The sequence below is a fragment of the Manihot esculenta genome, chromosome 10 (assembly GCF_001659605.2).
Source record: "Manihot esculenta cultivar AM560-2 chromosome 10, M.esculenta_v8, whole genome shotgun sequence".
NCBI classification, from domain to species: domain Eukaryota; kingdom Viridiplantae; phylum Streptophyta; class Magnoliopsida; order Malpighiales; family Euphorbiaceae; genus Manihot; species Manihot esculenta.
This window is the reverse complement of record NC_035170.2, coordinates 14,344,938-14,359,236: the sequence shown is the minus strand read 5'-3', so window position 1 is coordinate 14,359,236 and position 14,299 is coordinate 14,344,938. Positions and strand designations below refer to the sequence as shown.

The window sequence follows — 14,299 nt, the reverse complement described above, 5'->3', positions numbered from 1 at the left end:
CATAATGAGTGCGAGTTCTTGGCGTTTCTCCTAGAGTGAGGGTCAGTTTTACTTTCCCCTCCACAGGTATTGGGGCTCCCCCGATCCCTTTGACTGGGGCTTGGTTCCGAACCAATTGCTCCTCAGGGATTCCTATCTGCTAGAAGACCCGGTACTGTAGCAAGTTCACCTTACTCCCGTCATCCACCAAAATCTTCTTAACCCGGTAGTTGTGGATGACGGCTTCAATAACAATGGCGTCGTTATGAGGCATCTGAACACCCAGGGCATCCTCCGGAGAGAAGGTGATAGTTACTGAAGAGTGCTCAACTACCTGCATGACTTCGGCGCTACTGCTTTTCCCATCTCGACCCCTCTTCTTTCCCCTTCAGTTCATCCGACCTCCGGTTCCTCCAACAATCATGTTAATGGTTCCACTGGAGCCATCATTCACCGGCCCTATTCTCGTCCTCCTGGGTGCTTGTGCCGCTGGGTTCGGCTGAGGCCTTTGTCTCTCCGGCTTCTTCACAAAGTTCCCGAGGTGTCTCCTCTTGATCAGCCTTTCGATCTCACTTATCAGCTAGTAGCAGTTGTTGGTGTCATAGCCGTGGGTGCGATGATACTGACAATACTTGTCAGGATTTCATTGGTCTGCTTCTGCCCTCATAGGCCCGGGCCATTGTAGGAACTCCTTATCCTGAACTGCCATGAGCACCTCGGCTCTAGATGCGTTGAGCGAGGTCAGGTTCTCCGAAATACGTGGAGGGAATGGCTTTTATTCTGGAACCCGAGGAGGGAAAGGTCTCTGGTCTCTCCTGTCCCAGGGCTGCTTGTAGGGCTCAGGTTTCTTGCCCTGCTTCTTCTCATGCCTCTCCGATCTCCTTTCTTCGGGGGCTTTTCCTCTGTCTTCCGCCCCCTTGGCGAATCTACTCGTCATTAGGGAGTCATCTTGCCTTATATATTTCTCCGCCCTCTTCATCAGCTTTGCCAGCGTGGTGGGGGGTTTTCTACTCAACAAGCCAAAAAACTCAGCGGAGGTCGTCCCCTTCTGCATGGCCTCCACCGCTCTCCCTTCATCCAACTCGGGAATCTGTAGGGCCTCCGTATTAAAACGGGCAATATACTCCCTCAGCGACTCGTCCCTTCTCTGCCTGACCGTCTCCAAATAACTGGTCTTCCTGTCAGCTGGAACTCCAGCTATGAACCGGCTGACGAAGGCGTTGGCTAAATCTCCAAAGCTCCTGATACTTCCCGCCTCCAGACTGTTAAACCATGCCCGTGCTGGTCCTGAGAGTGTCGTTGAAAATACCTTGCACATCAAGGCATCTAATAAAGTCTGCAACTCCATGAAAGACTTATAGTTCAAGACGTGCTCCTTCGGGTTTCCCGCTCCGTCGTAAGCCGCCATGAGTGGCATCATAAACTTCTTGGGGACGGTCTCTTACTGCACCCACTTCGAGAAAGATGAAGAGGTGGACAAGAGGGCTTGGTTGGGATCATTCGCTCCCAGTTCAGCTAAGAGCTGTTCTCTCAGTTTCTGTAACTTTTGATCTACACTCTCTTCCTCCTGTCTGGATTTCTTCTCCAGACGGTATTCTTCTTCCCCAGCCTCACTCAGGGGTGAGCATTCGGTCGGTTCGGTTCAAAACCGAACCGAATCGAATAAATCAAAAACCAAAATTTTAGTGTTTATGAAAATTGAACCGAATCGATTTTGGTCAGAAACCAAATCAAATCGAACCGGTTTGATTCGGTTCGATTCGGTTCGATTTGATCGATTTCAATTTTTAATATTTTTTATTTTTTACACTTTATTTTTAATATTTTAAAATTTAATTAAAATATTTTAATCTTAATATGATTTAATTTCTCTATATTATTAAAAAAACATATTATTATCACTAATCGGTTCGGTTCGATTTTTTCGGTTTTTTTCTGATTAAAACCGAACCGAACCGAAATAACCAAAATTTCTAAAATTAAAAACCGAACCGAATCGAAATATATAAAAAATCAAACCAAATTTTCAAATCGATTTGGTTCGATCGGTTTTTTCGGTTTGAACCGAATACTGCTCACCCCTAGCCTCACTTCCCGCTCTTCTGGTTGTTCCGGCAGAATAACTGTTTGCCTCATCGTTCTCTATCAGCTCCCTCACCCTTCTTCCATGAACTCTAGCCTCCGGTTCATCTTCTCCTCCTGTTCTTCGCCCCCTTTCTCCGGTTTCTTGGCTAATGGCTTGGGGGTGGTTGAAGGTGGGCTGGGGTTCATTGGTTCGGGGTTCTTATACTACCGGCGTCACATTCATTGGGGTGCTAAGGCTCCTCTGTTGCATCATCTGCCCCAGCCAATGGGCGGTGTTTTGTAGTTGAAGGGCCATGGCTTGGAGGTCTTGGTTGGATAAGACAGCTTCGAATGCGTTCCCTACCAAGCTCGGCGAGGGGTTGAAAGGGATTGATGTTTGGTTGTTTGGGGTTGTGGGGCTGGACAAAGAAAACTGTTGCCCCTCCTGGACAGAACTCAGGTCGTTGGGAGTGTTTGCAAGGTTGTTTTCGTTATGGTTGGTCATTATGGATCTCAGTGGGTATTGTGAGAGTGGAACTCCAGCGATGAGAAGATCTCCTTCGTTTCCCACAGACGGCGCCAATTGATAATCTAATATCCAGAAAATAGGATTTACAAAGTGTTTTGTAAAACTTAGTATGAGGAGGATGTTCCTCTCCTTTTATTCCTTTCCTCGGCCTGTCAGTGACGTGTAACGACCTTGTTTCCATTGGGCCATCTGTCTCTGCCATTCTGATACGGACGTACAAGAGTATCAGATCTCTGTCCCATGCGTAACAGCCATTTAATTCTCATCTGGCACGCATGCAAGGGGACCCACCAGGCGGATGGGCTGACCACATTTCTTCTTCTGGGCTGGGTTGGAAGATGAGATTAAGGCCGAGCTTAGAGGTGGTCTGATCATTGGACCGAAAAAGGCAGGGCCGGCCTGATTGGAAAAATCTACATAGGGCCCGGTCTTAAGACTGAGCGGTATGGATCTGGCTCACGCGGGAGACTTAGAAGCCTTTAGGCCATGGGCTGTCATCGTGAGCCTGGCCTTAGACCGGGGTAGTGAAATCCAACGGTCATCAGTACTGAATTTTGCAATCATAGTCACTAAGCAGTTCTACCCATCTCCTCTGCCTTAGATTTAACTCTCTCTGACTCAAGATGTACTGCAAGCTCTTATGATCTGTGACTATCTCACATTTAACCCCATAAAGGTAATGCCTCCACATCTTGAGTGCAAAGATCACAGCTGCCATCTCTAGGTCATGTGTAGGATAATTCAACTCATGCTTCTTCAGCTGCCTAGAAGCATAAACAATTACCCTCTCATTTTGCATCAACACACAACCTAATCCCACACGGGACGCATCACAACACACTGTGAAGTCTTCATCACTGGTAGGCAGAGCTAACACCGGTGCTGACGTTAACCCTTTCTTCAGCTCTTTAAAGCTTTCCTCGCACTTGATACGGATCCAATAGGACAAATTTCTAACAATGGTGTGGAGCAAACTTATATCATTCCAATGGATCCAAGAGTAGTTCAAAATCATATTCATATAATCCATATATATTTGGGGCGTGCTTTAATTCATATGGGACAGATTTGGTGCAACACTTGCAATCATATGCTGAGGGAGCCTAATCAAACCTATGGGCTAAAACTACATAAAAGAAAGCCTAAAGTGAAGATCAAGTAAGGCTTTTGTGAAGATTCAACTTTGTTATGATGGGCTTGCTAGTTTTATTATTTAAACACTTGTTTTATTTTAGTTTTGTTTGGGCTTGTATTTTGGCCATATTTTATCTTTTAAGTTTTAGAGTGTTGGGCCATGTTGTGGGCTTATATTTTAATACGTATGTGTTATTTTAGTGTGTGATTAGGCTTGGGTCTTATGTGTTTAAGTCAGGCCCAAGAAGAGTGTCTTAGGGTTTTATTTGTTTTTCTCCTTACTATATAAGGATAAGAAACAATTGTAAGAGGCAGCTTTTAATCAAACTTTTCAGAATTTCTTTCATGCCTTTGGCGTGTATTGCTTTGAGTGAGAGTGAGGATTTGCTTTCATCAATTGCACCAGGAATCTTGGCTAACTTATCAACTATTCGTTGTGGCGTTTGTCGAATTCTCATCTAAATCCTTCGATCATTGGTGTTTCAGCTTCTCTAAGTTTGGGGTGCCATAGAAGGTGGGTTTATCAGATCTTTGGATTCTGTATCTACTTGTGCGTGTGAGTTTGAGGCTTGTGCCATAGGGTTCCGCGTCAGTTGGTATCAGAGCCAAAGTGAGGTAAATTCTTATTTATCTCAGGATCTAGAGTTTTTTTTCTGAGTTTTCCTTTTCTTCGTTATTGATTTCTATGAGTTTCCTTTTCTTCATTATTGAGTTTTCCTTTTTTTCTGAGTTTTTTTTCTGAGTTTTCCTTTTCTTCGTGCATCACAAAAAAAAAAATCGCAATACAAAAAAAAAAAAAAAATTCCCTATGCCTTATCTTGTTCTGGCAGAAATTGTGATTGTATCTATATTTCCGTACCTATCTCAATTGATTGCTGTAGTTTGTGGGAATCAATTTGGAAATTTGAAATTTGAATTGGGTTGAATCCAGATTAGAGACAAAAGAAATCTGCCTATTGAATTTTATTTGATTTTTTTTCTGTCTCTATTTGTGGGTCTTGATACTTTCCTTTTTGGGTAGATTTAATTAGATCCATATTTAATTTGCTTTGAAGTGAATTAATTTCAAACTTTTGTCCAGGTTCGTTTTTATTTGAATTCAAAGTTTCTTTTTTGATTTAAACTTGCTTTTGCTTCCTTGACATTGCTGGAGTATTGTTTGCTTGGGTCTATACTCTAGGTGATATTTTCAAGTAGCACAAAACTTAGTTCGTGTGTTACTTTCCAAATTGTCAGTGTCTTCTTTCTAGTTTTTGCGCTCTTCGTTCTTTCTTTAGGTTTTCTTTTTTTTTGTTTCATTAAACGCACCTTGTGGTTAGTTGGTTGACCTTAGTTTCTGAAGTGCAATTGAAGAATCAGCAAAAGAGTGGTAAGTGTGCAAACACTTGAGTTCTTTCTTTTCTAACACAATATTTGCTAGTTCTCTTTGTTCTTTGTTGATTAAAGGTAGGATGAGTAAAGATCAGAATGTCTCACCAGCGTCCACTTCTACAATATTTACTGACACTGATATTAACCTTTCTTGTTTGCCTTCTAGTTTTAAGTCTATGATGCAGGAATTCACTGATGTCTTTCCAGATGAGCTACCTAGTGGATTGCCACCGTTGATGGGTATCGAGCATCAGATAGATTTCATACCTGGTTCTAGCATTCCAAATAGACCAGCTTACCGAAGCAATCCAATGGAAACAAAGGAAATGCAAAGGCAAATTGATGAGCTTATGGAGAAGGGACTGGTGAGAGAGAGTTTAAGTCCATGTGCTGTTCCTGTGCTGCTTGTTCCAAAGAAGGATGGCACTTGGCGAATGTGTGTTGATTGTAGAGCAGTTAACAAGATCACAGTGAAGTACAGGCATCCTATACCTCGGCTAGATGACATGTTGGATGAGCTTCATGGTGCCAGGTACTTTACAAAAATTGATCTTATGAGTGGATATCATCAGATTAGGATGAAACCTGGTGATGAATGGAAAACTGCATTTAAGACAAAGTATGGTTTGTATGAATGGTTAGTTATGCCTTTTGGTTTGTCCAATGCACCTAGTACGTTTATGAGGCTAATGAATCATGTGTTGCGTACATACTTAGGAAAATTTGTTGTTGTTTACTTTGATGATATCTTGATCTATAGCAGGTCTCTCGACGAACATATTGAGCATGTTAGGTTGGTTCTGCAGGTTTTGAGGAAAGAGAGCTTGTATGCTAAACTTAAGAAGTGCACATTTTGTATAGATAGACTTGTTTTCCTTAGTTTTGTTGTGAGTGCACAGGGAATTGAGGTAGATGAAGAGAAGGTGAAAGCTATAAAGGAGTGGCCTATTCCTAAATCTATTTCAGATGTGAGGAGCTTTCATGGCCTTGCAAGCTTTTACAGGAGGTTTGTGCGCGATTTCTCTACGATTGCAGCACCACTCACAGGAATTATTAAGAAGGAAGTTGGGTTCAAGTGGGGAGAGGAGCAACAAAAAGCTTTTGACTGCTTAAAAGGGAAGTTAACATCCGCTCCTATATTATCTTTACCTAACTTTGATAAAACTTTTGAAATTGAGTGTGATGCTTCTGGCATAGGTATTGGGGCTGTGTTGATGCAAGAGAAGAAACCAATAGCCTATTTCAGCGAGAAGTTGAACGGAGCACATCTCAATTATTCAACCTATGAAAAGGAGTTGTATGCCTTGGTGAGAGCATTGGACGTGTGGCAACACTATCTCCTACCCAAGGAGTTTGTGATACATACGGATCATGAGTCCTTAAAACACTTGAAGGGACAAGGCAAGTTGAATAAGAGGCATGGTAAGTGGGTTGAGTTTATTGAACAATTTCCATATGTGATTAAGTATAAGCATGGGAAAGACAATGTGGTTGCAGATGCCTTGTCTAGGAGGTATGCTTTAATTAATGTTATGAGTTCTAAATTGCTTGGTTTTGAACATGTTAAGGACTTGTACATTAATGATGTTGATTTCGGCAATGTGTTTGTGGCTTGTGAGCATGGAGCTTTTAACTCTTTTTATAGGCATGATGGTTACTTGTTTAAGGGTAAGAAATTGTGTGTGCCCAGATGCTCTATGCGTGATTTGCTTGTGCTTGAATCTCATTGCGGGGGTTTGATGGGGCATTTTGGAGTACATAAGACTTATGACACCTTATTTGAGCATTTTTATTGGCCCTCTATGCGCAAAGACGTTGAGAAAGTGTGTGCTTCTTGTATTGCATGTAGACAGGCCAAGTCTAAGTCTATGCCTCATGGTCTTTATATGCCTTTACCTGTTCCTAGTTCACCTTGGATGGATATTTCTATGGACTTTGTGCTTGGCTTACCTAGGACTAGGCGTGGTAGAGATAGCATATTTGTTGTTGTTGACAGGTTTAGCAAGATGGCTCACTTCATTCCTTGCCATAAAACTGATGACGCCATCAATATAGCTGACTTGTTCTTCAGGGAAGTGGTTCGACTTCATGGAGTGCCAAGGACAATTGTGTCAGATAGAGATGCAAAGTACCTTTCGCAATTTTGGAAAGTATTGTGGGGTAAGTTGGGTACTAAACTCTTATATTCTACTACTTGTCATCCACAGACAGATGGCCAAACAGAGGTGGTGAATAGAACTCTTGGTACCTTACTCAGAGCTATAGTGGGTAAGAATTTGAACACTTGGGAAGAATGCTTGCCTTTCATTGAGTTTGCATATAACCGCAGCATACATTCTTCTACGGGGTTTTCTCCATTTGAGCTTGTTTATGGTTTTAACCCACTAACTGTACTTGATCTTGTTCCTTTACCTTTACATGAGCTTGCTAGCTTAGATGGTACTAAAAAGGCAGAATTGGTGAAGTCCTTGCATGAGAAGGCTAGGTCTAACATAGAGAAGAGGAACAAGGTGTATGCTGATAGGACAAATAGGAGACGGAAGAAAGTGGTGTTTGTTCCTGGTGATTGGGTTTGGGTGCACTTCCGAAAGGAACGATTTCCAAATCAGAGGAAGAATAAGCTGGATGCTCGTGGTGATGGTCCATTTCAAGTCTTAGAGCGAATCAATGACAATGCTTATAAAATAGACTTGCCAGGTCAGTATGGGGTTAGTGCTACCTTTAATGTGTCTGACTTGTCTCCTTTTGACCATGTTCCAGATTTGAGGACAAATCTTTTCGAGGAAGGAGGGAATGATACGAACCAGCAAGCACAATCACACGAGAATCAAGGAAGCAAGGATCCATTGGTGCTCCCTAGCGGACCAGTGACAAGGAGCAAAGCTAAGAAGCTTAAAGCAGCTATGAACTTACACATTCAAGAACAAGTAACACAAGAATTGACTGAGCTTGCCTTTAGCAAATGTCTCGTGAAGCTTGAAGACACACCTAAGCTACTCACCTTGCTTAAAGTGTGTAATGGAGATAGCGCTGTCTAATTTATTCAGCATTGATATGATGGGCTTGCTACATTTTTATGATTTAACACTTGTTTTATTTTAACTTTGTTTGGGCTTGTATTCTGGCCATATTTTACCTTTAAGTTTTAGAGTGTTGGGCCATATTTTTGGGCTTATGTTTTAATACTTATGTGTTATTTTAGTATGTGATTGGGCTTGGGCCTTATGTGTTTAAGTCAGGCCTAAGAAGAGTGTCTTAGGGTTTTAATTGTTTTTCTCCTTACTATATAAGGATAAGAAACAATTGTAAGAGACAGCTTTGAAATCAAATTATCAGAATTATTTTCATGCCTTTGGCGTGTATTGCTTTGAGTGAGAGTGAGGATTTGCTTTCATCAATTGCACCAGGAATCTCGATTAACTTATCAACTATTTATAGTGGCGTTTGTCAGATTCTCATCTAAATCCTTTAATCATTGGTGTTTCAGCTTCTCTAAGTGTGGAGTGCCATAGGAGGTGGGTTTATCAGATCTTTGGATTCCATATCTACTTGTGCGTGTGGGTTTGAGGCTTGTGCCATAGGGTTCCGCGTCAGCACTGATCAGACCACACAAACCTCTTATTCTTCTGGGTTAATCTGGTCATAGGAGTGGCAATTTTGGAAAAGTCCTGAACGAATCTCCTGTAGTAACCTGCTAGACCCAAAAAGCTCTTAATCTCTGTAACTGTAGAGAGTCTGGGCCAGTTAGCTACAGCTTCTACTTTCTTAGGGTCCACTTGAATTCCTTTTTCTGACACCACATGCCCTAAGAATGAAATGCTCCTTAACCAGAATTCACACTTGGAGAACTTGGCATACAAGCCGTGCTCCCTCAGGGTCTGCAAAACTATCCTCAGATGATAGGCATGCTCCTCTGCGTTTCTGAAATACACTAAGATATCATCAATTAAGACAATAACAAAGTTGATAGAACATATTTTAGCCCATTTTATCTTGATATTATTGATGATTATTTACATGACTTCTGCTTAATTTAGTGCTCTTGACATACCTTTAAAACTGCCTTAAATGGAGCAAAGGAGAGCAAGTCTGCTAAGTTGGAATCAAGTGAAGCTAAATAAGAAAAGTTCTAAATAAAGAAAGTGGCAAAGAAGGAAAGAACATTCAGCCAAAACAATTTGAAATTCAAAATTCAAATTTCCAAATAGCATTTTCCTTATTCAAGAAGTCAAGTCTCAAGTTACCATAAATGAAGATCCAAATAAGGAAAGTATTTTGAAATTCAAATCTTCAATATTCATATTCAAATTTTGAATTTCAAAATCCAGTTTATTAAGGAAGCTAAATCCAAAAATCACATGCTTGTCACCTCATGCCTTGCACATTCAAAATTCAAATTGCAAAGGAGGCTTCACCTTCCTTATTAGTGCATGGGCAGCAAGGAGAGTGTGTAGGCAAGTCTTGGACAGCATCTTGAAGACACTTGGGCAGCAAGCAAAGACCAAAGGCCCCACTCCTTGCACTTGAACACATGCCTCACGTTTTTCCCTTTTCACATGTGCATGGATGGCATATCTTGGACCAAGGGCATTTTGGACAGTCTCTTGAAGTCTTTTGGGCAGCCTCTTCACTAATTAGGAAGCAAGTATCATCTAGGGCAACACTTTTCAAGTATAAAAAGACACATAAGGAGCCTCTACATGCTCTTTCAAGCCCCCTTAGAGGCACCTACGAGATTCACATCTCTTCTTCTACCTTTCTTCTTTTCTTTTATTTTTTGTTTTTGTTTCAGCCATGAGAGGCTGAAATCTTTTATTCTAGTTGAAGATTAGGTGATGCTTTAAGATTTTTATGCATTTTGAGAATCTTATTAAGATTTTTATATATAAATTCATTAATATATTTTATTTTTAAATTAAAATATAATAATGAAAAATAAATTATCTTATTGAAAAATATTTTTTTCCACAAAATATTTTTCACAAAAAATAAAAAGAGATGCAACTACCAACTTAGAGACATCCAGAACTAGATTTACCAATCCTCATTTCTCAGCATCTTAAAATAGCAAACAGATTTAAATTTGTGCATAAGTCTCTACCTGAATGAATACTTATTTTTTATGTGAACCCAAATGCAGCCCATTCTATCCAAAAACACCTTTTGGTTCCTTTACTTTCTGCTAGGAAACCCACAGGGAAACAAAGACAATACATAAAAAACCTAACAAATAAATTTGATTGCACATATTTGTTACAGAAACTAAAAAGAGCAGTAGAAAAGAGAAAGGAAGATAGAGAAAGAAGGGAAAAAAAAAGAGAGAATAGTGGAACAGAATAGAGAAGAACAGAAGAGAGAATGTAACAGATTGTTATTGAAAACACAGGTGCTTCCTCTTCCCTTCTATACAATCTAATCACCAATAACTGTCACACACACACACACACAACTGAATTACAATAGATTCTCTAACTTTTCCCTCCAAATCTAACAACTCACTGACCGACTTATTTTTCCCTCCATAACCTTATCAATCTTCTGCTTCTTAATAAGAGTCTAAGAGTCAACTTCTGCAGTATCTTCCATCACTCTTTTCTTCCTCCACCTAGACGTCCTATACGTAACAATATTATCCATAATGATGAATAAGTTGAATTCATTATGGTCTTAATATATGACAATTTGCCTTATATGTGGACACTTGACAATTTGTTTAGAGCATGCTTTTTTTTTTGTGATTGCTCTCTGCCAATTCAATATGATTTTTCCAAATCTTCACAATGTTGAGACACATAAACAGTGGTGTAAGAACACCATCTCCCAAATACTACACTTTGGATTTGGAATGGCAATGCCACCTGCCCCTAGATGGTAAAATAAAAGGGATAATGCCAAACTTTGAACTTTTTACAATTGTACCATTAACTTTTTTTTTTTTTGATAAAAATACCTATACAAATAATTTGTTCCGTTAATATTCCTGTTAAAAATTTACGGAGAAATCCAATTTTAGTATAAAAACCCCCAAATTCAAAAAAAAAAAAAAAAACTCTAATTAGAGTAATATTTAAACTTAAAAAACAGATATAGAGACAAAAGAAGTAAAGTGTAGTGCAAGTATTAGAAATGCAGATGGGTGAGACAACTCTATTTAGGGTTTTTATTTGTTAGACAATTATAAAAAAGTCATTAGTATAAGGTATTTTTATCAAAGAAAAATGTTAAGGGTACAATTGTTAAAAAGTGCAAAGTTCGGGATTTTTTTAGACATTTCCCCAAAATAAAATCCTATTGGAACCATATTCAAAAGACCATATCCACAAATCCAATCATATTCCATCAACAGAAAAGGTTATTTACTAAAACTAAGGTGGAAACAGCAGTATCATGAACGCCTGACTTTCATAACTTCCACAATGAAAGGAAAAGGAAAAAAGATTGCAAGAAAACATAAACCATGAACAATCATAACCCAGATAATAAAGATACATCGTCAAATCAAACAAAGCTAGAATTGATCAATTGAATGTTCATAAAACAGAATTCCCAGACAAATAAAGTTTTGCAATTTTCGTAATTCTCTTATGAAAAACTCAACTTCATTTGGATAGATGTGTAACATGATATTTAATTCAAATAACTCATCATGTGAAATTCACAGATATTCAAATGACGCCTAAAGACATTTCTGTAGTGTGATCTTAATGCAAGAGTTAATAACTCAATATTGGCAGCTAAAGCAAAATACCAGCTCTCCAGACTCCAGTCTTTAGCCAAGCTCAAGAACAAAAGGAAGCTACTGCAACCACAGTTATTAATTTCAATATCTCACTTAAAACAAAACCCATTAGACAATTTCATTGATCATACAAGATAACGCCAACAGATTTGAAGAAAAAAAAGAAGAAGAAAGAAACAGAATTGGGAAGAGGCAGGTGCAGAAGATAAGAAAAACAGGAGAAAAAAAAATCATAAATCGTAAGAACGCAAGAACTATCAAACAATTGTTGTACAAAGCCAAAAGAAATAATGTATATTACTAAAACTAACCGAGATTTTAGAAGAACAGAGCGGAAAAAGATGATAGTTCCAACCGAAAAGAGGACGATATATAGAAAGAGCACAGTGATCGAGGTCTCCCAGCTTCATCAAGAAGGCTAATGGGGGGTGAGAGGGTCACGTAAAGCCAATGGCCCCACCAGGAAAGTGCTCTGAAATTGTCCGAGAATCCTAATGGTTACCACTTACGAGTCCATGAAGAAGAAGCCCAGGAGTGCCCATCTCTTTGACGAGCTGAGCAGTGAGCCAAGTGTGTTACTTGGGTCATTCAGCCCATGACCGTGTTTGTGGGCCAAGAACATTTTCAATGGCCCCACCAGGAAAGTGCTCTGAAATTGTCCGAGAATCCTAATGGTTACCACTTACGAGTCCATGAAGAAGAAGCCCAGGAGTGCCCATCTCTTTTACGAGCTGAGCAGTGAGCCAAGTGTGTTACTTGGGTCATTTAGCCCATGACCGTGTTTGTGGGCCAAGAACATTTTCAAGGGCAATAGCTTCCACAATTGGCTGAACGGTAAATGCTTCGTTCTTGGTTTGGTCCTTGCAGAGAGACATGCAGAAAGCGTTGAGAGTGTACGGCGAGGTTCTGAGGTTAGTAAGGCGTCTACCGGTGGACACGAGGCCTTATTATGCTAAATATGTGCGCGAAAACTTCGTTAACTACAGAGAGGTCGACGTTAACGACACGACTTCCCTCGACGAGCTCTTTCGCCGAGCCTATAATCACTCCCTCTGGGTCCTCAATAAGGTCTTTTTCGATTATTTCTGATATATTTGTTTTATGAATCTTTTTCGGATGATTTGAATTTTTTTTTTCTGGTATGTGCAGTATTTGGTTGATCAATCGGCCGCTAATAAGCTGAAGGAGATTTGTTGCGGTTGACAAAGCAAAACAAGAAAAGACAGCGTCTGCAACCCAGGTGCTCGTTGTTATGCCCAAATGGGGTAGCCTCCATTTGCTTTCTTCTGCCTTCCAAATTTGAGATATTACAGTTTCTCTCTTTCCGACCTTTTGGTTTTCTGCAAAAACATGAGTTAATCAAACGTTTAGAAATTTTAATTTCGACATGGGTTACGCTTAGTTGATCATTGTAGAGTAATTGCAGTTTCTTGTTTTGAACTAGTTTAGTCTCGCTGGTTCGTTTTGGTACTGTAAGTTTGAACCTCTGAGAATCTTTCATTTCTCAATTACTGGTGAATTGGAACAATTTATGAACAGCATTATATGGATGTTGCTAGTTTTTAAAACGCATTGTTCACTTCATTTGAGTGTAGCAGATGTTAAATAAAGTTCATGTTTCAGAATCTCTTCCAGTCAAGCTTATTTTAGATTAGTATGGCAGAGGCAGAGCATGTATATTTGACAAACTTGTTATGGCTCAGTTTGGATACGTATTTCAAATGATTGTGAATTGGATTTAGACAAGGTGTATTGAAATATTTGATAAATTTAGAATGGCATAATACATATTTATATCCCTGAATTTTATCAAAAAATCCTGGGCACCTCAACTTTTAAAGTAGAATTAAGATGATCTTGTAATCAAAATTAGTAGTCAGCATGAATCTTCTATAGCATTCTTAGACTAATTTGAATTCATAGGAGAATATTCTTTGACTGTAAGCAATATGGAGTGAATTTCAATTTGAAAATTTGGATGTTGCATATGATTATTATTATTAGACTATTGATTGTTAGTGGGCGAACCTAAGCGAAATTTGAGTTTTATAGATATATGTCAATGCGTTTATAGTCTACACTATCATGTACTAGGATAGCAAGGTGATTTTAGTGATACTTTGAATAGTTTAGGTGTGTCATTCAGTACGTTTTTAAAATTCAAGGTGACACAAAGATTTTCTGATGAAATTCAGGAGTAGAAATAATGTTTGTGGCCAATTTGGAATGTGAGATCAATTTCTTTCTTTACTGAGTTTTGGACCTGATGTGGAAGTGAGATGCATGGCTGCCAGTTTCTTGCTCTGGTTCTAAAGAATCACTTCTACTTAAACTACTGGTCATATAATCACTAAGGCCTTCTATCTTCATATTCTTATTAGAGCCTACTAAATGCTCTATTAGCATAGATGTTTTATTTTCCTTATTCTTTTTGCTTTTCTTTGCTGATTTTGGGCCTGCCTTTTGTTATATGCATTACATTA

General features: G+C 39.3%; 2 protein-coding genes and 1 long non-coding RNA gene across 3 annotated transcripts; 1 reads left to right on the top strand and 2 right to left on the bottom strand.

The window, feature by feature from the left end:
- Window positions 1-754: 754 nt before the first annotated feature.
- On the bottom strand, window positions 755-1,297 carry LOC110607886. Its single transcript, XM_021747051.1, has one exon. It carries the CDS (start codon window positions 1,295-1,297, stop codon window positions 755-757), a length of 543 nt encoding a protein of 180 aa, XP_021602743.1.
- A 9,119-nt stretch (window positions 1,298-10,416) lies between these two features.
- Window positions 10,417-12,422, bottom strand: LOC110625228. The gene is made up of 2 exons (XR_002489552.2): window positions 12,128-12,422; window positions 10,417-11,876 (listed from the first exon to the last, which is right to left on the bottom strand). It is a non-coding gene; the product is annotated as an uncharacterized LOC110625228 (long non-coding RNA).
- Window positions 12,423-12,627: 205 nt separating this feature from the next.
- LOC122724791 (LYR motif-containing protein At3g19508-like) lies at window positions 12,628-13,441 on the top strand. The gene is made up of 2 exons (XM_043960573.1): window positions 12,628-12,884; window positions 12,966-13,441. Exons 1-2 carry the CDS (start codon window positions 12,690-12,692, stop codon window positions 13,017-13,019), a joined length of 249 nt encoding a protein of 82 aa, XP_043816508.1. The 5' UTR covers window positions 12,628-12,689; the 3' UTR covers window positions 13,020-13,441.
- Window positions 13,442-14,299: the final 858 nt, after the last annotated feature.